Source organism: Microtus pennsylvanicus, chromosome 11 (assembly GCF_037038515.1).
Source record: "Microtus pennsylvanicus isolate mMicPen1 chromosome 11, mMicPen1.hap1, whole genome shotgun sequence".
Classification (NCBI taxonomy): domain Eukaryota; kingdom Metazoa; phylum Chordata; class Mammalia; order Rodentia; family Cricetidae; genus Microtus; species Microtus pennsylvanicus.
The window spans coordinates 12322646-12347309 of NC_134589.1; the positions used below are offsets into that span (position 1 = coordinate 12322646).

General features: G+C 47.1%; 1 protein-coding gene and 1 long non-coding RNA gene across 7 annotated transcripts in view; one reads left to right on the plus strand and one right to left on the minus strand.

Moving 5' to 3' along the window:
- Positions 1–24664, minus strand: part of Arsg (arylsulfatase G) — a 131666-nt gene that overhangs the window by 25583 nt on the left and 81419 nt on the right. For 3 of the 5 annotated variants that reach the window (XM_075990261.1, XM_075990262.1, XM_075990263.1), the window contains exons 3-6: positions 19838–19975; positions 14308–14504; positions 12983–13063; positions 1680–1788 (exon numbers count right to left, since the gene is read on the minus strand). In XM_075990261.1, the coding sequence (XP_075846376.1) occupies positions 1680–1788; positions 12983–13063; positions 14308–14504; positions 19838–19975 (525 nt within the window). Of the gene's footprint in view, positions 1–1679; positions 1789–12982; positions 13064–14307; positions 14505–19837; positions 19976–22372; positions 22485–24664 lie in introns of all 5 variants that reach the window. The other 2 variants (XM_075990259.1, XM_075990260.1) reach the window with 1 other exon arrangement.
- Positions 17981–24586, plus strand: LOC142859831 (uncharacterized). Of its 2 annotated transcripts, none has more exons than XR_012912264.1 (3): positions 17981–18556; positions 20131–21519; positions 23542–24586. It is a non-coding gene; the product is annotated as an uncharacterized LOC142859831 (long non-coding RNA). The 2 variants fall into 2 exon arrangements; XR_012912263.1 differs by having other exon boundaries at positions 17981–18405.

Below are 24664 nucleotides of genomic sequence, written 5' to 3' on the forward strand. Positions count from 1 at the left end.
ACAGTGGAGAGATGTCACACAGGGAGAGATGTACACATGGTGGAGAGATGTACACACAGGGAGAGATGTACACCCAGGGGAGAGATGTACACACAGGGAGAGATGTACACATGGTGGAGAGATGTACACACAGGGAGAGATGTACACACAGGGGAGAGATGTACACACAGTGGAGAGATGTACACATGGTGGAGAGATGTACACACAGGGGAGAGATGTACACATGGTGGAGAGATGTACACATGGTGGAGAGATGTACACACAGGGGAGAGATGTACACATGGTGGAGAGATGTACACATGGTGGAGAGATGTACACACGGTGGAGAGATGTACACACAGGGGAGAGATGTACACACAGGGGAGAGATGTACACATGGTGGAGAGATGTACACACGGTGGAGAGATGTACACATGGTGGAGAGATGTACACATGGTGGAGAGATGTACACACGGTGGAGAGATGTACACACAGGGAGAGATGTACACATGGTGGAGAGATGTACACATGGTGGAGAGATGTACACACAGGGGAGAGATGTACACATGGTGGAGAGATGTACACACAGGGGAGAGATGTACACACACGGTGGAGAGATGTACACACAGGGAGAGATGTACACACGGTGGAGAGATGTACACACAGGGAGAGATGTACACATGGTGGAGAGATGGACACATGGTGGAGAGATGTACACACACGGTGGAGAGATGTACACATGGTGGAGAGATGTACACACGGTGGAGAGATGTACACACGGTGGAGAGATGTACACACAGGGAGAGATGTACACATGGTGGAGAGATGTACACATGGTGGAGAGATGTACACATGGTGGAGAGATGTACACACACGGTGGAGAGATGTACACACGGTGGAGAGATGTACACACAGGGAGAGATGTACACATGGTGGAGAGATGTACACATGGTGGAGAGATGTACACACGGTGGAGAGATGTACACACAGGGGAGAGATGTTACATGGTGGAGAGATGTACACACAGGGAGAGATGTACACACAGGGGAGAGATGTACACACAGTGGAGAGATGTACACACGGTGGAGAGATGTACACACACAGTGGAGAGATGCACACACACAGTGCTCCAGATGAACGATGTTTCTAGAGGCCCTATGACTGGAGGCTGCATGCCTGACATCCTCATCTAAGGATTCATTCTTTCCCTCTTGGTCCACTGGGGCCCTCTGTCTCCTTCCTGGCTCCAGGACATTCAGCTGTCTGTACCTCATCTTGGGTACATTTGATTACCAGTGATGTAAAGGTTTTCTGAGTCACCTAGGATATCCACCCTAATCCCAGGGACGAATAATTAGAGTTTACAGGACCTTCACTGTGACTGCCATCTTTGCCTGCTTTTCTCTTCAGCACACACTGCTAAGAACTAATGCCGAGGGCTAGGGACCAGCAAGGCCCCTTGTTTACTCAACTCTCATCCCCAAGGGATGAGCTCAGGACCACTGCAGCCTGCTTTCCCATAAGGAATTGCTGTATAGACCCATCCACACAGCTGCTATCAGAGCGCAGGCGTATGTAGAATCCCTGGCTAACACAGGTAAACTAGCGAGCAATGATTCTCCCAGGATCTTCAGCGACCCACGTGTCCCCATCAGCTCCGGCTCTACACTCCCACAGCTAAACCCATGCAGATTTCCTACCTTAGCAAGGCAGTGCTTGTGACATTGGCTGGAATTCTGCCAGGCCAGTAAGCCAGTGCTGGAACACGATGCCCACCTTCCCAGGTGGTCTGCTTGGCTGAACTTCCGCCTATGAGAAGAAGCAGTTGTTTCATGACTATCAGTAACTCGAGATTTCTTTGTCAGCTAAGAGCTAGCCTGTGGGAGAACAGTACCTCTCCAAGGGTGTCCAACAATTTCAACAAGGAACTGGCTTTTTATAAAAAAATAAAATATTTTACTGTCCAGCTATTTATCCCCCAACTAGTTAAAAACTTTCAGTATGTGTTTTGATTTTACTGGACTTAACATATATAGACAGAGCCCTGTTCCTCTTGTGACAGTCCCCACTTTAAACTTTTATTTTAGCTGGGCGGTGGTGGCGTATGCCTTTATATTTTTGGCGGATCTCTGTGAGTTCGACGCCAGTCTGGTCTACAAGAGCTAGTTCCAGGACAAATACCAAAGCTGCAGAGAAATCCCTGTCTTGAAAAGCCAAAAAAAAAAAAAAAGAAAGAAAGAAACTTTCATTTTATCCTTTACTTCTCAAGTGTCCCTGCACTACAAGACTCAAGACATCCTAGGCTCTTGAAGCATCTTTGTTGAATAAATGAATTTGTCCTCTAGTTGATCATCTGCCTGTCTGATGAACAGAAAGTGAGCACAAACCCCTCCAAGTTGTTCACACATCCCCCATTATGAAGCCCTTGGTTCAATTTCCAGAGCCGAAAAACAATTAAAGCAAAACTACAGTTCTTTGGAAGTGGGGGCTTCCTCAGCTGTTCAAACTACCCCGTGCCTGACTGATCTCGTGTGGATTGATTTGGTTTTGCTTTGTTTTTCCTTGAATTAATGGGTCCTGATGAAACAGTATCAGTCATCTTCCCGAGTGTTTGCCTCTTGGCGGGGAGGTAAGAACAGCCCATGTGCACTCTCTGAACTGTCACGTTGGTAATGGGAGACATTATTTTTGTAGTCAAGTTAAAAGTGACCACCAATAGACAGTCCGTGGGCTGGAAGAGATGAGGTCATGTTTTAAGAAAACATCCTGAATACACATGTTGCATTGAATTAACCATGACGGGCTCCGCCACTCCTACACACACACACACACACCCCACCCTCATCCCCAGTTGAGCCAGAGGCCAGGGATTCCACAAGGTTCGCGTGTAAGAAGTTCTTCCAAGGCAAGCGCTGTATGTGGCTCACACACACACTGCGGTCATGCAACTTCCCCGAGTTTGGCTGGTGTAAATAATAAAAGCAATCATGGGTGGGGAGGCGAGGTGACCAAGATGAAGGCTTCCTCCCTCTGTGCTCTCACTGCCACAGACCGAACCTTTGATGTCCCTGGCTCAATACACCAGACCGGAAGTGCTCCAAATTCCTGGGACCAGCACACAAGGAGCTCTGGAGTCCCCCAAGTGTTGACAGAAGAAGCAAAACACAAAACAGCTCCCACCCTATGGACTGTTTATGTTCAAGCGTGTCGGGCTCAAGACGACCAACTAAATTCAGTCACTACAGACTGGAAAGGTCTTTGATCTAATCCAGAATTTCTCAAGTGCACACTTTCTACCGAAGCCTTCTCTCCCCTAAAACACACACAGAACAAGACCCCTCCACACACGTGGAACAGAAAATCCGTTACTGTGGCAGAGCAACGAGTCAGAGCGCAGACGTGTGCTTGGGAGTCTGGGGGTCTTTCCAGCGCTGGGAGGAACATTTGCATGGATGCTTTTGGTATGAGTGGGTGGAAAGACAGGGCCCTTTTATAGACAGCCCATGGCGCATGACATTCAAAGGGCCTGCTCATTAACCTTTGAGGCCAGATGCTAAAGCCAGGCCAAGGCTTCTGATCTAAGAAGTAAATCGCTATCTCCACCCAGAAGGCAGGTGCTCTGGCTCAGCTCTGTGACAAGCAAAGGGACACCTGTTTCTGTGAGACTGTGGGCAGCTCTTTTGCAGGTGGCTGACCTCCCCCGGGGATTCTCAGTGGAAACGGTTTCGTTGTGTTTGTCATCTTTCAGTAAAGGGTCAGAAGCTGGAGGGCTTAGAAGGGGCTGTGCCGGCAGCAAAGGGATCTGGCAACACATGGCAAAGTTCAGCAACTGAGAGTCAGGATCCGCCCATAGAGGCCCCTCAATATGACCATGTGGGCGGAGCTACTCAGCCAATCCAGTTGCACCTAAGGTTCTAGTTTTAACTGAAAGACATGAGTACTTACTCCAGCCTTGTATATGACCCCAGTTCCACAGCATTTGTATGCGAAAGGAATTTAGCTTGAATCCCAAGCTTGAGCAAGCCATTACAAAACTAAACATTTTATCACCAGCAACACGGACATTACTGTTTCAAGCCCCCGTTTCTCACCAGCCCTGCTTGGAGTGGAGAAAAGTATCTTCCATCGGCCTCCTGAGGGGCGGGGTGCGAGCGTCAGCTATCTGTGCTTATTCAACCATTTGAGTGTGTGTGGTTTATCTTTACTAGTAAGAACAGAGTCCAGAATAACTGCCTCTCGGCAGCTATTTTATTCCCCATTCCAAGCTGAAGATAATAGTAACGCTAACAATAACACTGTCTATTAATGGAGCCTTTTTACCAAGCACCAAACTAAGCATGTGACTAAGTACTTTCCTGCGTTATTTCATTGGATTTGGATGACATTCTTTTGCACATTTATTTGTGTGTGTGTGTGTGTGTGTGTGTGTGTGTGTGTGTGTGTGTGTACCAAGGTTGCATGTGGAGGTCAGAGGACCACTTCTGGGAGTTGGTTCTATTCTTTATCAGGTGTGTCCTGAGGATCAAACTTAGGTATTTAGGCTTGGCTGCAAACATATTTATCAGCTGAGCCATCTCCCCAGCCCCTTTTTTTTTTGTTGTTTTGTTTTCAAGACAGGGTTTCTCTGTGGTTTTGGAGCCTGTCCTGGAACTAGCTCTTGTAGACCAGGCTGGTCTCGAACTCACAAGATCCACCTGCCTCTGCCTCCCGAGTGCTGGGATCTCCCCAGCCCTTGTATGGCAAACTTTTGCGCTACATACTATACTCCCCGTTTTTTTCTAATAGGGAAAAGTGAAAAGCTCAAAGGGGTTAATAGTCTCAGTCCTGAGGTCTGACTTTGGGGGAGTTTGCTATGCTAGAAAGTACTTGACCACTGAGTTTGAGTTATATCCACAAGCCTCGCCCCTTCTTTTTATTTTTATTTTTGAAACCAGGTCTCACGAAAATGCCTTGAATTCACTACACAGCCCAGGCTACTCTCAATTTGTCAAATCTCCTGAGTAGCTGGGATAACAGGAATGTGCCACCAGCCCTGGCTGAGTTAAATAGTAAATCCAGACCCATAGCCATTCACATCCTGAATGCATGTCAGAATTATGGTGGGTTCCTTTAAAACCACACAGTAAAGCCCTTCCCTAGAGGCTGTGATTGGCTGGCCTGACAGCGGGGAAGGCAGCACATCAAGGTCTTAGGAAGCTCTCCCAGTAACGTTAACTTGGGCAGGACTCATTCCCAGGCAAGAATCAAACACGATACACTTCAAAGCCAAATGTAGCTTATGTGCTTTTGTTTTGTTTTTATTTTTTTTGTATGTGAGTGTTCATACGTCGAGGTCGGTGTGGGGATGTAGGTCCGTGTACACGAGGATAGGTGGGAGGCCAGAGATCAACTTTTGGTTTTGGTTTTGGCTTGGTTTGGTTTTGCTTTTGAGGCCCAGGGAAGCTAAGCAGCCTTCTCTCGTTGAGAGGCTGTAATGTCCAAACAAGGGAGAGAATCTACCAGGCACAATGGCCTGTGCCTGTAAACCCAGCATTTGGAAATCTGAGAGGCAAAGATCACTCCAAGTTCAAGGCCGGCCTGGAATAGATAATGGAATCCAAGCCGGACTGGGTTAGAGAGAAACGCTTTCTCAAAATTGATTAATTAATTAATTAATTAATTCCTCAGTAGACTTGACCTGTGACCCATTTCTCCCCCTTTCACATCTGACTTAATTAGTAAAACCTGGACTGTTTCCTGATCATGCTGGGGACCTGGGGATTTTCAGGAAGCAAAGACTTTTTGGCTGTGGCGGAAGCACGGGAGGCCAAGCTACTGAGTTTTTGTTGGCCTAAAATCTTGAGGAGGTCAGGAAGAGAGGAAGTCATGGCTGGGACTTCACTCTCCTTACCTAATCTAATCGCCCGGGAGTCAGAGAAGTACGGTCACCACCCAGGTTTTTCCTCTGTCTCCCGGACCTTTCACTCTTTGTGACATCTTCCCTTGTCCTTTGTGTTCTCCAAAACAGGGCCACACCGGCATGCCATCTGTGAGCAGGCCGCTGGCTGGACCACGTGGAAGAGGGGGCAAAGAGCAAGATCTGACCCTTGCTCTGTACTCAGCATCAACCCGTAGCACCTTAGGTGCATAAACCGTGGCCTTAGGTGCCCTGCAGTGATTCACACCCCCACACTTCCCTGCCGCTCCTTGAAGAGCTGGCTGACTTTCTGGTTCCACACTTGGACCAGGCTCTTCAGACCTCATCAGCAGCTGCTTGCCCAGCTTAGACGGGGTAGAAGAGACCGCCCCGAAGACCTTTCATTTTCCCAGAACAGCCTGTGTTCTAACCACACAGCAGGCAACTCCTCAGATTTGAAGACCCAGGTCAGATGACCTCCCTCTGCCTTCCCACTGGCTCAACTTTAAAGCCTTTAAGAGGTGGTTAGCAGTTCAAGGTCAGCCTTGGGTATCTTCCTCCGGCGTCGTAAACCTTGCTTTCTCAGACAGGGTCTCTCACTTGACCTGGAACTCGGAAGGTAATATAGAGAGGTACAAGCTTCAGGGCCCCACTTGTCTCTGGCTCCCCGGCACTGAGATGAACCATCGGGTACAGCTTTTTAACATAGGTCCTAGGATAATCCAGGTCCTCGTGTTTGCAAGGCAAGCACTTTACTAACTGAGCCATCTCCCCAGGCTTGTGTGCTTTAAGCGGACCACACCTTTATCCCTTCTGCTGCAGCAGCACGAGAATGCGACCTGATAAGTCACAGCAAGAAAAATAAGTCCATAAAAACTTCTAAGCACTTTTCGATTCCAAAAGCTAGCTGTTAATTTAGATAAGCTTTACTACTTCGACCTGTGGCCCTGGGACATTTAAAAGTGTGAGCTGTATTTGGCTTTCTGTCCGGAGATGCTTGTCTATGACCCCGACAATGTATTTCAATGCATTTGTGGTTAGTTATGATTCTAATTAAAGCAGAGCCTCTTACTTGAAGCAATAAATATTTAGCCTCAGCAACCAAAACATAAACAGAACCATGATTCATAAATTTGCTTTCTTGTTCTTCCCTCCCTGGCCTCGGAAGTGAAGTGACATTCCACGGTGTATCACGGCAGGGGCAAGCCGACCAACACTTCCCTCTGCCTACGCCTAGGGATCGCAAGCAGGCTTTCTTGGAAAAGAGCTCCGTGGCCACGTCTCACTGAGTCAGGAGGGCAAGCAGCTCAGCGAGAGGTGTGCCCACCCCTGCACACGATAGCATCGCCAGACAAGAACTCATGCAAACTTGGATTCCTGAGCCAGTGAGATGGCTCAGAGGTCAGGGATGCTTGCCCACACTCCTGACAACCTGAGTTCTATCCCTGCGACCCACACGGTGGAAGGAAGGAAAGAACCAACTCCTGAAGGTCGTCTTCTGACTTCCAACACACACGCTGTGTCAGTTCAAAGAATTTTCACACAGAAGCTCAAGAGCTAGCTCGGTGGCTAAGGGCGATGGTAGCCAAGTCTAATACAGTCAATCCCCGGGATTCATATGGCGGGAGGAGAGCACTGCCTCCTGCAAGTTATCATGTGACCTCCACCTGTGCACCTAGTACTACAGGGGCACACACATACTCAAAATATAAAAGTTTTTTTTTTCAAAAATTTCAATTCCTGGGTTCTTCCTCCAGAAGATGAGATTGATGATTCTAATGCCAGCGATGATCTAAGGACCAGAATTTGAGAAGTATGAACTGAAGGGTGAGGACACCTTTAGAACCGGACAAAGCCAAGTCCAATTAGGGGTAGGGCGACTCCAGAGCTACTCCTTTAACCAGACAGTCTTGGGCAGAATTCATGAGCTCCCTTGATCTTCATCTCTCAGCCACAAAGTAGAAAATGACTACACTTCCCTCACAGGGCTGCGGGAACACTTATATAAGATCACGGATACAAAGTCCAGAGCAAGGCACTTTGGCACAGCACCTGCCACCGGTGTGGGCAAAGCAAAACTCAAGATCCCTACAGATGGAAATCCTCGTCAGGGGTCCCGCCTGGTGGCTGGCACACGAATGTAGCAGCCCTCGGAGGGCCTGGGATATCTAACACTCTCCTTCTTAAATAATTTGGAACAGCATGGACAAGGTCAGCTTGCCAGATCTCTGCCTGCGGCTGACAGGTGCCACTGTGTATCCCTTTATCTGGCTTGCTTGTCCGAAACTGGCATTTCCGTGTGCAATTCCTGGAAAAGCACACTGAAGGACATCCTATACAACCTTCCAGAAAAGCGAGCTTCCTTCCTAAACATAAATTCTTATCCTTGGCCTAGGATACCCATAGAATACTAGTTTCCTAAAAGCAGAGAGAAGCCAAGCTTCAGTGGGACCCAGAACTGTGGCCGGACTGAGGTGGTTTGAAGCATGACAACAGGAATATTCCACCACGCCAGTGTCCAAAGGCTGGGGAAAGACAAGCTTCAGCTTCCACAGGGTTCCTACCAAAAGCCCTATCCTGACCGGACCCAGCAGCTAACATTCCTTGTCCCAACTCTACCAGCTCACACACACAGTATCTCTGACCTTTCCCCCACCTTCTCTTTAATCCCACGCTGGAGAGGGGGCCCAGGCTGCAGAGAGGTCTGTGTCCCAGTGGGAGGGTTACGCAACAGCCTGATAGGGTCAGATTACAGACAAGCAAGGTCTCTTAGAAGTGCAGATGATGCCAAGTTAGCAGAATGTTTTCTCATCACCAAGGGAGAGGAAGGAACACTTCTGTTCTTCAAATAAAACAAGGGAAGATTTTCCAGACAGAGGAGCAGTCAGATGGGGGGGGGGGGGGCCGACACCAAGGTGTAGATTCTGAGGCTGGTGCGAGCCAGGTCCAGAGTCAGGAAGGAGATGTGATAGGCTGGCAGTCAGGATTCTTGCACAGGCAGGTGCGGGAGTCTGGGAACTTGCAGTAAGGTAAGCCTGATTTGTATCTGCCCGCGCGCGCGCGCGCACACACACACACACACACACACCCCTGTTCAGTTTCCCCTCATCCCAAGATGGCAGGAACCACGCCAAGTAGAGCATCCTCACTCTAGCACAGGGTAAAAAGATGACTCCAGGAGACACTGCCTCATCTCATTAGCTGAGCTGGCCAGACTAGCCAAGAGAGGAAAGGGAAGATGAGGAGGGGGCCCTGGGAACAGGGGAAGAGAGCACGTGGCTTGACGTAGCAAGCTGGCTCGGGGAGAAGGAAGCAGGCCTCCCAGGACTGTTTGTCCTACCCCGTCGCGAAAACATTGTCTTTTCTCTATTATGGGCTCTTGAGAATGGCCTTACAGGTCTGTGTGGGTTTCCTAGGAAACCTAGATCAGGAGGAACAGGTGGTCCAAAGAGACTCAACCCTCATCACTCACAGACCTAACTCCCTTCCAGCTGCAGGAAGGCTTATGCCTGGCTTCCTAGAGTCAGTTCCCTGCAGCGTTCCAGGAAGCGAGGAAGAGGAAGCTGTGGAATCCTGTACAGAAAGCCCAGAGGAGTGTGGGGGAGGGAGCGGTCACTTTTACAGAGTTTCCCAACAAAGTTTACTTTGAGACCTCTGGAAACAAGAGAGTGGCACTCAGCCACCACCCCACCACCAGCTCAAGTTTTATGCCCAGGGATACCGCAGCAAGTCACCAAAGTTATCAGAAAGTCTTGCCCAAAGTAGCATTAACAGCCCCAACCCTGAGCAATTTCCCAAGACAAGAGCTCAGGACACTCAGAGGTCAGCCATGGGTTGTCTGTCTGGCACTTTTGTAAGAAAGTCCTTCCCAGGCCTTGTTCCAGTCTAAACCTAGTTCTCCCTTCGGAGAAGGATGCCCAGGTTGCTTCTGCTATGAATAAAGAAACAGAATCTCATGGGGGTTAGTGGTAGAAGTCACACGCTCCAGGGTGGGTGTCTGTTAAATGACTCCTTGTGACCCTGCTCATCCTGCAATGAAGAGGGTTTATCACCTTCCAACACAGAAGAACTAAGTTTCCAGCCCCTATTACGTAGCTGAGTTGCGATTCAAGCCCAAGCGAGTTTCCAAGACCATAGGCCTCTTTATCTCCCCACCCCTCCTCCCACTGATGCAGAACAATTCAGATGGTCACAGGGTCGGGGTGGGGGCTAATGGTGATGTTTACCTTGACAACCACGGAGTTCAGAGAAACAACACAAGATTTTCCAGACAGTTAAGCAATGATCAGGTTTTGAAAGGTGGGGGCAGCTACAATCACGTGCGCCTTGTGGTATAAGTCCAGATCATCTGACCCTCGCCCATCACCAGCTGACCTGGGGCAAAGCCTCCCCGTCCTACTAGGAAGTGAGTAGGAGTGCAGGCTTCAAGTTCTCTTCCAACTCTGGGATTCTTTGAATGTTGAAGATCCTAAGTCTGCTCTTCTTGTGAATGATGCTTGGCTTACTGGATAGGCTAGCACGCGCCTGTGATCTCAGCAGTCACGGGGCTAAAAGCAGGAGGAGCCAGAGGGTTCAAGGTCAGCTGGGGTTCACAGAAAACACACACACAGAGGAGGAGTACACACTTGCTGCTAGGAACCATCTTCTTGTAAGTCACACAGGGAACCAAGGCATTTTTTGTTGTTGTGGTTATTGTTGTTGTTGTTATTTGTTTTGGCACGAATAACACAGTCTGCCTACATAACCCAGGCTGACTCTGAACTCACTACGGAGCCCAGCTTGGTCTCCATCTGGTGGCAATCCTTCTGCCTCAGTCTCCTGAGTACTGAAATTAAAAACCATTGCACCACCATGCCCAACTCGGGGAACCACAGGTCCAGAGAAAGAAGCAACAGATTTGGGTATCATAGACAACAATATTCTAGGCTGGTGGTTCTCCAAGTGACCAGTGATATCAGCACTGTCCTGGGGTACCACAAGAATGCAAAGCCACAGTCAGCAATTGACGACGTCTTGAGTAGAAACTTCCTTTCAGCAAGATCCCCATAGGCTCTTGTTGTGTCTACACAACCCAGCCTGAGAAGTAGTACTATAGACCATGATTCCTTCAGCTCAGAGGTCTTGTTTGTCTTTGTATCCCTGGAAAACAAGTACTGCTCCTGGCCTACAATAGATGCTCAACGAATAGGAAGAACAGGAAACAGCAGGTACTCCACAAGTGCTCAGAAAAGGAAGGAAGGACAGGACTGGGCTTGTTTTTAGTGTTGTTTTGAGACAGTGTCTCACCTAGCCCAGCCGGCCTAGAACTTACTATATAGACAAGGGTGAGCATGATCTTTGGATCCCCCTGCCTCCACTTCTGAGTGCTGAGATTACAGGCATCTGCCACCACACTTGGTTCATGTGATGCTGGGGACTGAAGAAAGGACCAAGCTACACGCTAGGTAAGCATCCTACTGACCAAAATACACACTGGACAAGCACCCTACTGACTGAGCTACACACTAGGCAAGCAACCTACTGACTGAGCTACACACTAGGTGAGCACCTTATTGACCAAGCTACACGCTAGGCAAGCACCCTACTGACTGAGCTACATGCTAGGCGAGCACCCTATTGACTGAGCTACATCCCCACTCCAGTTTCTACAGGTTTAATATTTTTAATGCTGTATGTCAAACTCACATGTGCTGAGCAAGCAATCTACCACTGAGCTAAACCTTCAATCCCTCTTTGACATCTTTATGAAACAACAGTTTGCCATGGGAGGGAGGGATGGGAATCACACATAAACTCCTTTTTAAACCCAGTAGTTTTGTTACCTCATTCAATATTTTTCTAAGACATAAGCTTACTTTTATATAATGAAGCTATACTTTGGAGAGCACATAGTTACCTAAAATACATGCACAGACATTGCATATGATTTTATAGCTTGTTTCATTCGCTGAGAAATATTTCCTGTAAGTATTTCCAAGCCAGCAAATGCCCATCAGTCCACGGATTCTTTGGTGCCCCTCTAAATGGTTAACTCCTTCAAACAAGCCCCTCAACTGAGTACTTGAAGTGTATCTGGATAGCTCTTTAACCTTCTGTGACAAGCATCATGCAGACGTGCTGTTCCCTTGGCTAATTAGCTCCCCAAAACAAATGCTTCCAGGAGGAGGCTGTGCATCAAAAGGCACAAGGAACTTTGCAAACCTTTCCCCACATACCTGTCCCCAGTGTGGCTGCTCCCTCAGAACCTAAGATCCTTCCTTGCTGAGAACTTTTCCAGAACAGATGGGAACTGAGCTCCAGGCTCAAGTGTGTTTACACAGAGCCAGCAACGGCTGTAGGGGGCCACTGGGTATGCGGGGATAGCACCAACTTTGACTACATTGGCCAGCCTGATGTCTTCTCACCAACTGTGTGACCGTGGGGCAAGTGACTCAATTCCTTTGGGGTTCTATCTTCATCTATAAAAGACGCCATTGCTAGTTACCTTTCACTATCACAAGGTTTAGAGACGACAGATATAATAGCCTTGCAGAGGGCCAGCTATAGCGGCACACACATTTAAAGCACCTTTCCAGAAGCAGAGGCAGGAGCATCTCGGTGAATTCGAGGCCTGCCAGGGCTACATAGTGAGTTCTAAGCCAACCAGGGCTACAGTGTGAGACCCTGTCAAACGAAACAACAGCAGCGACAAACCCCAGCCTTACAGAGCTATACGCTAAGTATTTCTTGAATGGATAATGTGAGGTAATGGTTGAATGGAGAGGGGTGGGGAAGAGAAGAAAATGGACAGAGGAAGAAAACACGGGCAACTGAATGAATGAAGGCAAATCATATTGACTGGACAGTTTATGGACTGGTTTGTCAGGACGAAGGCTGGTCCTTTTAGGGACAGAAAGAGATGGCCCATAATGAACACACAGTTTCTCTCCATCCCAATGTGTTTCTTCTCTAAGAGTTGGTGACTGGTGAGCCACTATGTCCCTGGTTCATAACAGTGTCCTGAAGGCCAGGACGCAAGTCAGTTGTCCCCAAGACAAAACCCCACACCCAACCAGCACTCAGCTTCCCAAGAGAGACATGACCCCACTGAATGGGTTTCTCTAATACCTTGATGGGTTTGCCACAGTCCAAAGAAGGGACCCACGCTGCCTGCCAGCTCACACTTCTGAGCCCATGGGCCATTGTCTCCTAGAAACCAGAAAAAGGAACAGGAGATGGTCAGTGGGTCTCTGGGGACACTTTTTCTGAACCCCTCTCTGGTCAGAACCCTGTGCACAGCAGGGATCAGACAGAAAGACAAACATGATCATTCAGACAGAAGAGCAAACTTGGATCGCTATATTTGAAATGTTTCTTGTAGGCATGGATGTCAGTGTATGGCTACCCCTACCCTGCATAGCCACGGACCCACTTCCTATGCTTCCTAAGTGCGGGGCTTTCATATTGCCACCCAGCTACAACTGCCTCAGTGATCCCATCTCTACTAGGCTCTAAAAGAAAGGGGGGCTTGTTCTGACCCAATGAGCTCTATCCTTAACCTCTGCTCCCACACCCCACTTTGGTGGGGTTAGCAATCCATTACCACTGTCATTAGTATCAGCCCAACCACTGTCCTTGGTGCACCTAGAACTCCACACACGTAGCGTTCTTGATGTACCTAGAACTGCACTTGAGCACATCACTAAGCATCCTTGATGTACCTAGAACTCCACATACACCATCTTCCAACCTTACAATATACAGTGGAGTCGATTCAATTCTCCCATTAGTATATATTAAAAACCAAGTTTTAATTTGATCCAAAGCAACTACCACTCTTCTACATAGAGACCTAAGACATAAAATATCTGTGTAACAACCTCCCATATGCATACACTTTTGGATTTTTCTGAGACACAATCTTGTTGTATATACCCCAGACTATGCTCAAATTCACTCTACAGCCCACCCTGGACTTGAGCTGGAGATCTTCTTGCCTTTAGACTCTAAAGTGCTAGAATTCTATAAAGAGCTATGCATTGGCACGGCTGGCTATGTGTGAGCCCTTTAAAGGGATTGTTAACTCAGTTCTGGAGCCTGACTAAAGATATGACTGGCAGCAACCGCTCTCATTGGGACCACAGAGGAGATGGCCAAGGACTATACAAGCTCACAATGTGAAATAGCTCTAACAAGTACGAATAGTCTACAGGCCTACTCAACATCTATGGGGCCAGCAAAGCACATGCTCCATCAGTACAAATCCTTTTCCATGACTCAATCATGGAGAACTCAATAGACAACATATTCAGCATTCAGACAATTATCAGGGCTCCAAGTTCCCAGCGAGCCCCTCCCTGTTAAAGATATCACATGACTGGCCTCTGCTCTCCATGGAACCTGTGTAGTTATCCACTAGATTCCAGCCAGTTCAGGTAGCATTTCTACTTTACCTGTAAACCAGAGGAGCGTGTTTTCTTTTGCTACGTGGTCAACTTTGTCCTTGATCTGCCCTACCAGACTGTCCATCTCCCGGAGACTTGCATGGTACGCCCTTTGGCTCCATGGGTTTTCCGATGGGGGAGTCACGGACAAAGGCACATGCATGTGGGCCAGGCCCACATAGAGAAGGAAGGGTCTTCCATGGGTGCTGGAAAAAAATGGGAAACCTCAGAGGTTCTGCAGGAGGCTTCTCTTGTCTAGGGTCCCAACAGTTCCTTTTGATCTCAGAGAAAACACACCACCACCCCACCACAGGACCTGTCCCGCAGGTTCAAGCATAATGCATTTGTCTACAATCTTATAGGCAAAGTGGAAGTCATCTGGCTAGCTGATTGGAAAAGTACTGTACCATAACATTCTGTGATAGCAAGAGCTATTATACAGGACTGTTGCCTAAGTCCATCCCCAGGGTAAACCCCCATTGTCCCTTTCAGGCAATGAATCAGAAACATGGAGGAATTTAAGGACTTCCTTTAGGTTGTACAGCTGGTAATAGACAAAGTGAATTTCAACTCATCTGCCAGAAGCAAACCTGCACTCTTTGCTGCTCTTCAGAATCCAAGCATCCAGGCCACTGTGTTAATTCTGGTGGCCCTCAACCTTCCTAATGCCTTTAATACAGTCCCTCATGTTGTGGTGACCCCCAACCATAGAATTATTTCATTGCTACTTCATAACTTTCATTTTGCTGTTGTTATAAAATTGTAACATAAATATGTGATATCCAGGATATCTAATATGCAACCTCTATAAAAGGGTCATTTGACCCCCCCAAAAGGGGTCATGACCTATATGTTGAGAACCACTGTTCTAGAAGATATAACCACAAGGAATCCCTTGATATGTGTGACCACGGGGGACATTTAGATCAAGGCTCTGTTCTATACTGAACCTGGATAATTTGTGGTGAAAGGCTTGAGGTACCTGGGGTGGCCTCCTAGCCAAGACTCCATGGTCTCATGGGGGCAGGCCTACCTACTTAGAAAATTGAGGTAGGAAGGTCACAAGTTCAAGGCCTGATTGAGCTACAAGGTGAATTTAAGACCAGCCTAGGAAACTTAGTGAGCCCTTGTCTAAAAATGAAAAAGAAAAAAATGGCCTGGGGATGTACTTAGGGGTAGTTTGTTTGCTTGATATACAAGGCCTGAAGTTAAACCTCCATTACCGTTACCCTACCCCATCTGACCCTGATGCCCTCTTCTGGCCTCCTCTGGTACTGCACATGCATGGTGCACATACATACATGCAGGCAAACACTCATATATACAATAAAATTTTTTAAAAAAAGCTGTTTGAGCCAGGTGGTGGTGGCACACACCTTTAGTCAGAGGTGTGCAGAGGCAGGTGATTCTCAAGCTTGAGGCCAGCCTGGTCTACAGAGTGAGTTCCAGGAGAGCCGAGGCTACAAAGAGAAACCCTATCTCAAAAAAACAAAAGGAAAGGAAAAGAAAAAGAAAAAAGGTTGTTCGAGTTGCTGACTTGAGGGTTATTTTTCTTTTTTAAATCACTTGATGGATTTTGGCTTACCATCAGGACAGACTTCCCAATCATTTCTAAAATGGTGTTAAATATACTTTTCCCACTTTGTACTACGTATTTGTATGAAGTGGTATTTTCAACAAGATTATAGGACTGTAACATCAATGAACTCTGAAGAGGTTCTATACCATAGAGGATTTAAATCTTCATGTAAAAATAAACAAACACAGCTCATCCTTAATGAATAGTAAAAATTACATGTATGCCACAGAATTGCTTAGAAATAATCTTTCTGTGACTTATTATCAGGAAATGTTTGACTTATGGACCTATGTTACATACCTATATAGCTGGGATGTTGTAAGATTTTCCTGGGGTGGTGCTGGAGAGATGGCTCAGTGGGTAAGAATAGTTAGCTCTCCTACAGAGGGCCCAGGTTCAGTCCCTAGCACCCACATTGGGCATCTCACATCTGCAGGTAACTCTCTCTCGGTCCATGGCATCAACAGCTATTCTAATAGGCTTCCTACTCCCCGGTGATCTGTTTCAGAGTCCTCTAATTTAAAACCTAACAGTGGTGCACATGTGTAAGCCAGCACTCAATGGCTGAAGGCAGGAAGACCAGAACTGCAATGTCATGCTCGACTACATATCAAGTTCAAGGCTAGCATATGATATAAGACCCTGACTCAAAAATTAAATAGATAGATAGATGATACATACATGAATAGATAGGATAGATAGATAGATAGATAGATAGATAGATAGATAGATAGATAGAGGGATAGATAGATAGAGGGATAGATAGATAGAGGGATAGATAGATAGAGGGATAGATGGATAAATAGATCATAGATAGATAGATAATAGATACATGGATAGATAAATAGATCATAGATAGACAAATAGATCATAGAAAGATCACAAATAGATAGATAGATAGATAGATAGATAGATAGATAGATAGATAGATAGATAGATAGATACATGGATAGATAAATAGATCATAGACAAATAGATCATAGAAAGATCACAAATAGATAGATAGATAGATAGATAGATAGATAGATAGATAGATAGATACATGGATAGATAAATAGATCATAGATAGACAAATAGATCATAGAAAGATCACAAATAGATAGATAGATAGATAGATAGATAGATAGATAGATAGATAGACAGATAGATAGATCGATCATAGGTAGATAGATGATGGATGGATGGATAGATAGATAGATAGATAGATAGATAGATAAGAGGATCACATGAGACCTGAGGAACAGGTAGCTACTGCAAGGCAGGGGCATCACTGGGGAAATTAGCTCTGACTGCTTACAGATTGTTAGCTCATTAATTTAAAGATCCATTATTCACACGAGCATCCATACAGGAAAAGGAATAGGGATGGCCACGGGTGAAAAATAGGTCTTCGAACTGAATCTAGAAATCTGTCTGTTTGTGCTGGGTGGCATCTGGGATGGGAAGGAAGATGCCATCTCTCCAGCCCCCAGCCTGCTTTCCCACAGCACCCAGGCCCACCAGGCAGCGGTGGTCCCATCCACAATGGCCTGGGTTCTCCGCCATCAATCACTAATTAAGAAAATGCCCTCCAGGCTTGTCTACGGCTTGATCTTGCAGAGGAATTTTCTTAATTGAGGTTCCCTCCTCTCAGATGGTTTTAGCTTGTGTCAAGTTGACATAAAATTATCCATCACAGATGTGAGCAAATCCAGGGGGCTTTTCTGTTTCAGTGAGAAAGTCAGGCTGAATCGGCAAGTCAAATCTTAAAGAAACCTGCATGCCCTATGATTAACCCTTCTGTGAAGTTAAAAAGTCAATGAACTCAACACCTCTCATTTTGAAAAATTGGTCAACTCTTATTTTCTTTGTTTGCTATGGAGAAAACATTAATTGATTTGTCTCTTAATGAGTCCCTTAACTGATGGCTGCCAGGCTCCACCACCCCTGCAGAGCAACAATTACACAGTCCCCAGCCCCAGCCAGCTGCCATCCCTCCTGTCAGAAGGCTAAAACTGTAAAACAACAGGAAACGGCTCTCACCAACCATGAACTATTTGCCTGTCGCAGGGCAAAGGGAACTAGGGCCATTTCACAGCTGCGGGAAGCTGAGAGATGCTCAACCTTCCAGATCAGAAGGTTCCACCTATACCAGCACACTGAGACCTCTGACAGTGTTTCTCAGAGAAGTCTGGGGACTCATTCAGATAGAACCCCTAGCCTCCTGGGCTGCTACTCTGAAATCTGGGCTTGAAGTAATGGCCTGTGTTCTGAAGAGCACACACAGAAGCCTGAGGTGACCTCACTGCTACTTCTGCCCTCCTTGATGCTGTCTCCAGGAAAGCCCAACACGGCTGAGCAAGGACTGCAGGATCCCGCACGGTCACGAGTTGGTCTGCTTAGCCATCCACAGATGAAGCCATTTTAAGTCTGCATGATCAGGCTTGTCTCTTCCAGAAACTGGGAAGATCTGATACCGGAGGCTCACGTTCCAGGCTCACCCATCATCAATGGCTGGAGCTAAGTAGCTACTGTTTACAAGAGATGGGGTATGTTTGCCCCGTGCTCAGCCTGCTTTCTTTAAATTCTGTATTATGCATATGGGTGCTTTACCTGCATGTATGTCCCTGCACCACATACGTGCAGTGCCCTTGGAAGCCAGAAGAATAAGATTTCCTGGGACAGGAGCTACAGGTGCTGGTGAGATAGCATGTGGGTGTTGGGAATTGAACCTGGATCCTCTGGAAGGGCGGCCAGTACTCTTAACCACTGAGCTAACTCTTCAGACCTGCTTTGTGGGCCCTATAGATGTGCGTATTCGGAACCCTGGATAACAAGCCCCAAACATACCTTAAGCCTAGTCTCTAGAAATGGAGAACTTTACCTTCCACAGCAAAGGGGACTTTACAGGTATAACTATGATAAAGATCTTGAGATGAGATCATCTTGATACTTCCTGGTTAATGTTTTTTTGGCAAGCCATGAATTCTGCCTTCTGAATTCCTGAGTGCTGAACTGTGTTACCACATCTGGTTCCTGATTGACTATTAATCGCTAGTGTCTTTTTAAAAAGGCTGGGTATGGTGGCACATTCCAGCATTTGGGAGATCAGAAATTCAAGGACATTCTCAGCTGCATAGCAAGTTAGAGGCCAGCCTGAGCTATGGGAAACTGTCTAAAAGAGGAAGGGTAGGAGCGTTTGACTACTGTAGAAATAATAAGGGGTCAATAGAAGTAGAGATTAGAAAGATGTCGCCATAAACCAAGGAAAGCCAGCAGCCATTAGAAGCTAAAAGAAAGTCAGGCAGTGATGGCGCACACCTTTAATCCCAGCACTCAGGTGGCAGAGGCAGGTGGATCTCTGAGCTCAAGGACAGCCTGGTCTATAGAATGAGTTCCAGGACAGCCAGGGCTTCACCGAGAAACCCCATCTCAAAAACCAAACAAACAACTATTTTTGGAGACTCCAAAAAGAATGAGCCCTGTTCACACTTTGATGCTAGCCCTCTAAGACTGGCTTCAAACATCTTTCATCCAGACCTGAGGAGAACTTACTATGGTTACAGTTGGTTTTAGCCACCACTTTGGTGGTCATTTGTTATAGCAGCAAAAAGGAACTCATACTGCCTGCTAGCAAATGAATTCAACAAATACCCTGAGTAAGTACCCTGAATGTAGTGGCTAGGCCCTACCCTCCAGGAACTTACACTCTAGTAGGAGAAGAAGAAAAAATGCCCACAACCATTGTGCGAAGCAAGGCAGGACAGTCAAAGACCACAGGGAGGCTGAGTACGTCCTTGAGGGGCTTCTAACCCAGGACCAGAGAGTTCATTAGGAACACTCACATTGCTAGAATATAGGAGACACACATGCGCATGCGTGCCTGTTGAAGCATGGAACCCTGCCTTGGCCTTGACAGGTCCAGAGTGGGAGGACTTGGCGTGTGTGGAAGAGGAGAGAGAGCAGAGCACTTGGCCTTACCTTGCCTGCTCAATGAACTCCACTGCCTTTTCCGCATACTTGCGTGCAAGGCCACTCAGGTTCACAGGCTGCTCCACGATGTCGAGGTTTTCATAGAGAGGAAGGGCCACATCTGTGTAACAGTCCCTCTCGGGGCTCCTGCGTGGGAAACACAGAGAGGGGGGCACTCATTTCCACACCCTAAACAATCACAGAAAGCTTCCCTGCAGCGATACGCACAGATAAAAACACTCAACAGCTGATCCCAAGGGACTGAAGAGCTCAGTCGTGGCTTTTCCCTTCCCTTTGAATAGATGTCTACGCTCCTTGGATGAGCCTGCCACCCTGTAAAACTTGACGAGATGCTTATGAGCCTGGGACATGACAGTTCCCATTTTGCAGAGAGACACGCTGAGGTCTGAACAGGTTAATCCCGTAGCCCACCAGAACTCCTCCTGCTGGCTTTCTCCACTGTCCACCCTCAGTGACCGTGTGTATGGTGGGCAACACTGGGTTCTGTGGGTACTGCCCTAAGTCGGTGACCAGGATTTCATGCGGGAGGTGGGGAATCTGATAATAGGGCAGAATATATAAGATGGCCTAGGGTGTTTTCAATTCTTGGCGTAGGTCCTAAGGCTGATGTGAATCTGACAGACTGTTGTCTCCTGGCTGCACAGCTCCCCTGACCACGGGCTTGAGTGAGCAATCTTTAGTCCTGGAGACTTAGACTTGCCCATCACAGTGTCACTGTGCCCCTTACAGGGGATGCCTGGATGACAAATGGCATCCCTCTGCCCTGCTCATCACCAAGAAGTAGGTGAAAGGACAAGAGTCACGCAGCGTCGCACATGTCCTCCCGAGGACAGTTACAGAAGGGCTGGGGGCAATTTGAAACTCTACTACACCTACATGCATGTAATACCCGCCGAAGAAGTCTAGAGGGTAACATCAAACTGGGTAAATCATTGCCAAACACATTTTTTTTAAAAAGATGGTTCAGCAGTTAAGAACGCTGCTCTTACAGAGGACCCAAGTTCAGTTCCCAACACTCACATGAGGTGGCTCAAAACCACCTGTAATTCCAGCTCCAGGAGTCTGACACCTGCTTCTGGCCTCTGTGAGCCCCTGCTCCCAGGTGCACAAACCGACACACAGACGTACACACCCAAACATAAAAATAAAATAAATCTTTACAAAATTAAAAGGTTGTTATGATGTTGGCTTGGTTATTCTGTATTTTTGCTGGAATTTACAGGGTTTTTTTTTATTGCCTTGATTGAATTCCACCGCCATTTCAAGTCCCACCCAAGAAGCCAAAGCTTTCAATTCTGCTTTATTATAATATAGGTTAATGATGAGAGAAAGAATAAGGAGGGAGAAAGGGAGGCATTGGTTGAGGTATCTCATGCCATTATAGCGCCACATATAATGGTTGCAGATGTGACCACCTAGGCCACACACAGCTGTGTAAGGTGACATGGCACATCACAGCCTTTTACGCTGTCACCCGGGAGGGGGTCTGTTGCTTTATGTCTCGTGTGTACCCAGGTGATGACATCCACAATGCTGGTCCAACAGCCACAGGAGTGAACCTGAAGGCCATGGGCCCTCGACTTAAAGAGACGCAGACTGAAATCTGGATTCTTATCTCCTGCCATCTCTGGTGTGACCTGGGCAAGACAAATTGGTCCCGTGGATTACAGGTAAGGGTGGGGAGTACCCAGAATGGAACCAACTTCTCAATTAAAAACCGTTATTATATTAACTATTATGTTATCTAATGAGTCAACTGAGACGTTCTCCAAGCTGTTCAGACACCTGTGGCCTCAGGAATAACTACGGCACAGGCTCTGAGACGGAGGAGCATGGGGACCGAGCTAATTTGTTCCTCAGTAAGGCTTAGTGACTCTCTCCTTCTCTCTCTCTCTTTCTGTGTGTGTGTGTGTGTGTGTGTGTCTGTCTGTCTACTTCTCTCTCCTTTCTGCCTGTCTCTTGCTGCCTATGTCTCCCTCTCTGTCTCTGTATCTCTTTTATCTCTTTCTCTCTCTCTCTCTCTCTCTCTCTCTCTCTCTCTCTCTCTCTCTCTCTCTCTCTCTGTGTGTCTCCCCCTCCATCTGTGTGTGCGTCTTTCTCTCTGTCTTCCCCATCTTTCTCTCTTTCTCTGTGTTGTCTTTCTCTCTTTCTGTCCCTGTCTCTCCATTTGTACCTTCCCCCATATCACAAGTCTGGGCCAGAGAAATAGGATGTAGTCTAGGAGTAAAGCCAGCAGGCAAAGGAGGGAGGCTCCACCTGTGTGAGATCTTGGCAGGCACAAGGCTCTCCCCAGGTGAGCTAAACAATTCCGAGATCCTGGAAAATTCCAACATAAAAAAAAATACTGTAGTTCTCATCTTTGCACTGGGGCATAAATAAAACCCTTTGCCCTGTATGTCTTTTTTATCTCGTGTGCTGCCTCAACCTTTCCCATCTATCTCATTTATTCTAGAACTCGGGTCTCCACTTCGACTTAAAGCCCACCATCAATGCATTGACCGTCAATGCATTGAACATTCTTACCTCCACAGGCCATCGCTCTGGGGACATGCTGCACAGGGAGGGTAGTTGTAGCCAGGGGTGTCAGTACAGCCCATGTCATGGCTGTATGGGATTCCAAAGTAATAATCAAAACCTAGAAGAGGGGCAATGAGTTAGCACCCCCACCCTCTGCTTCTCAGCATGCCTGCCCCTTACACTCACGACGAAATTCAATTTCCTGCGATTTAATATTGCAGCGCTCTAGCGTGTGTAATTAAAAGAGGATTTGATTAATATCCCTTTGAAGTACACAAAGAAAATCACTTTGCCGGGTTCTGGCTGTAAGACTAGCTTTGTGGCATGTTTTGTGATGTGAGTTAACCCAGACTGGGAGGAAGTATCAGGAACTGCTGGTCATCTAGCATCCTCCACGGTCGTAATACATGCGGTTAAGTGCTTGGTTAGAAGAAGAGACAGAGCCGCGGCATGCCTGATAGCTCAAGGGGTCAAAAGTCTGTCCTTGGGAAGCTTTCTCTGTGGGGCCGGTGAGATGGCTCAGCAGGTCAAGGTGCTTGCTGACAAACCTACAGACGTAAGCTCCAATCACTGGAGCTAAATGATAGAAGACAAGAACTAAGTCCCAAGAGTCGTCTGTTATGGAATGTGTTTAACAATGTGAAGACGGGTTACATTTGTTTATGCCGCATTGGTTTAACCATGCAAAGATGAGTTGCTCTGCCTGCCTAAAGCACCTGATTGGTCTAAAAAAAAAAAGCTGGATGGCCAATAGCTAGGCAGTAAAGGGATAAGAGGGGCTGGAGGACAGAGAGAATAAGTAGGAAGAAAAAAAGAGAGAGGGGAAGAGAGAATGAGGAAGAAAGAGAGGGAGACACCCAGGGCCAGTCACCAGCCAGCCAGACACAGAGTAGGCCACATAGAATGAAAGAAAGGTAAAGAGCCTTGGGGTAAAACATAGATGAGAAGAAACGGTTAATTTAAGCTATAAGAGTCAGTGGGACAAGCATAAGGTAAGGCTGAGCATTAGTCATGAATATGAAGTCTCCATGTCATGATTTGGGAGCTGGCTGGTAGTCCAAAAGAGTGTCTAAGCCAGCCAGGACTCTAACGGTTGGGAGGTAGATTGGAATGGAGGAAATACAATCCCACACCAGGTTGGAATTATGATTATCAGAGAGATTATTTATTTTAAGGGGGAAAAACTTACAGATCACCATCCCAGACAACAGCCCTCTGCACAGTCAAGAACAGAGGCTACTTGCTGGAAGCGGAGCCGGAAGGGAAGCGAGAGACCACGCCCCAGTGGGCTGGTATCTCAGCGGCTATTGGAAGGAGCTCCCGCAACAAACGAGAATGTCATAACCCAAATTCTTCGTACAGAGGTTTTTCTGGCATTGTCCCTCAGCTTATCTCTTCTACAACTCAAGCTCTTAACTGGGCCTGGCAAACAGGGTGGGTCGGTAGCCTCCAGCAAGTGCCTCTTGCCTGCTCTATCTGCGGTTCAGGTCCCGTTTCTCATGTGACTCATACCCTAGAACCCCAGGGGCTTTGCCTGGAACCACCTGCTCTGTAGCTCTTACCAATGAAGCTAGACAGAAACTGCCCAGCATAGCTCTAGTGTAGTTTCCTATAAAACGGCCGCTCCTTACCACTTCCTGCTAGCCCCTTCCTCTTTCTTTCTCAAAGCCCAATCACAGCCTTCAGATTCTCGGCCAGCACAAACGAAAAGGTTTTCCTCTTCGGTACTGTACTCCTTAAGTTGGAACATTGATCCCTCAGCTACCAGCATGTGGTTTATGTCCCAGTGAGCTTTAACTATCAACTGACAGAGCTTGGAGTGACCTGAGAAGTGGGGGGATCTCAACTCACGAACCTCCCAGATCCAACTGGCTTGTGAGCACATCACTGAGCCACTGCCTTGTTTGCTCATTGATGTCAGAAGACCCAGCCCACTGTGGGCAGCACCATCCCCTAGGCAAGGTCGTTCGGGCTAACTAAACAAAGTTCGGAGAGCAAGACAGCAAGCAGCATTCCTCTGTAGTTTCTGCTTCAAGTTCCTGCTTTGACATCCTTCATTGATGAACTATGACCTGGAAGTATAAGCCAAATAAACCCTTTCCTCCCATAGTTCCTTTTGGTCTTCGCATTTGTCCTAACAGCAGAAAGGAAACCAGTGGCTGGTAAATGTTACTAGTGCTGAAGAAAACCCAATAGTGCCATGTCAACCTCATTTGTACAAATAGATCTGAATACCTCATGGATAAAGAAATGGCAGAGCCATGTATTGTTGTCATCTTGTTGTCAAGATGAGTAAAT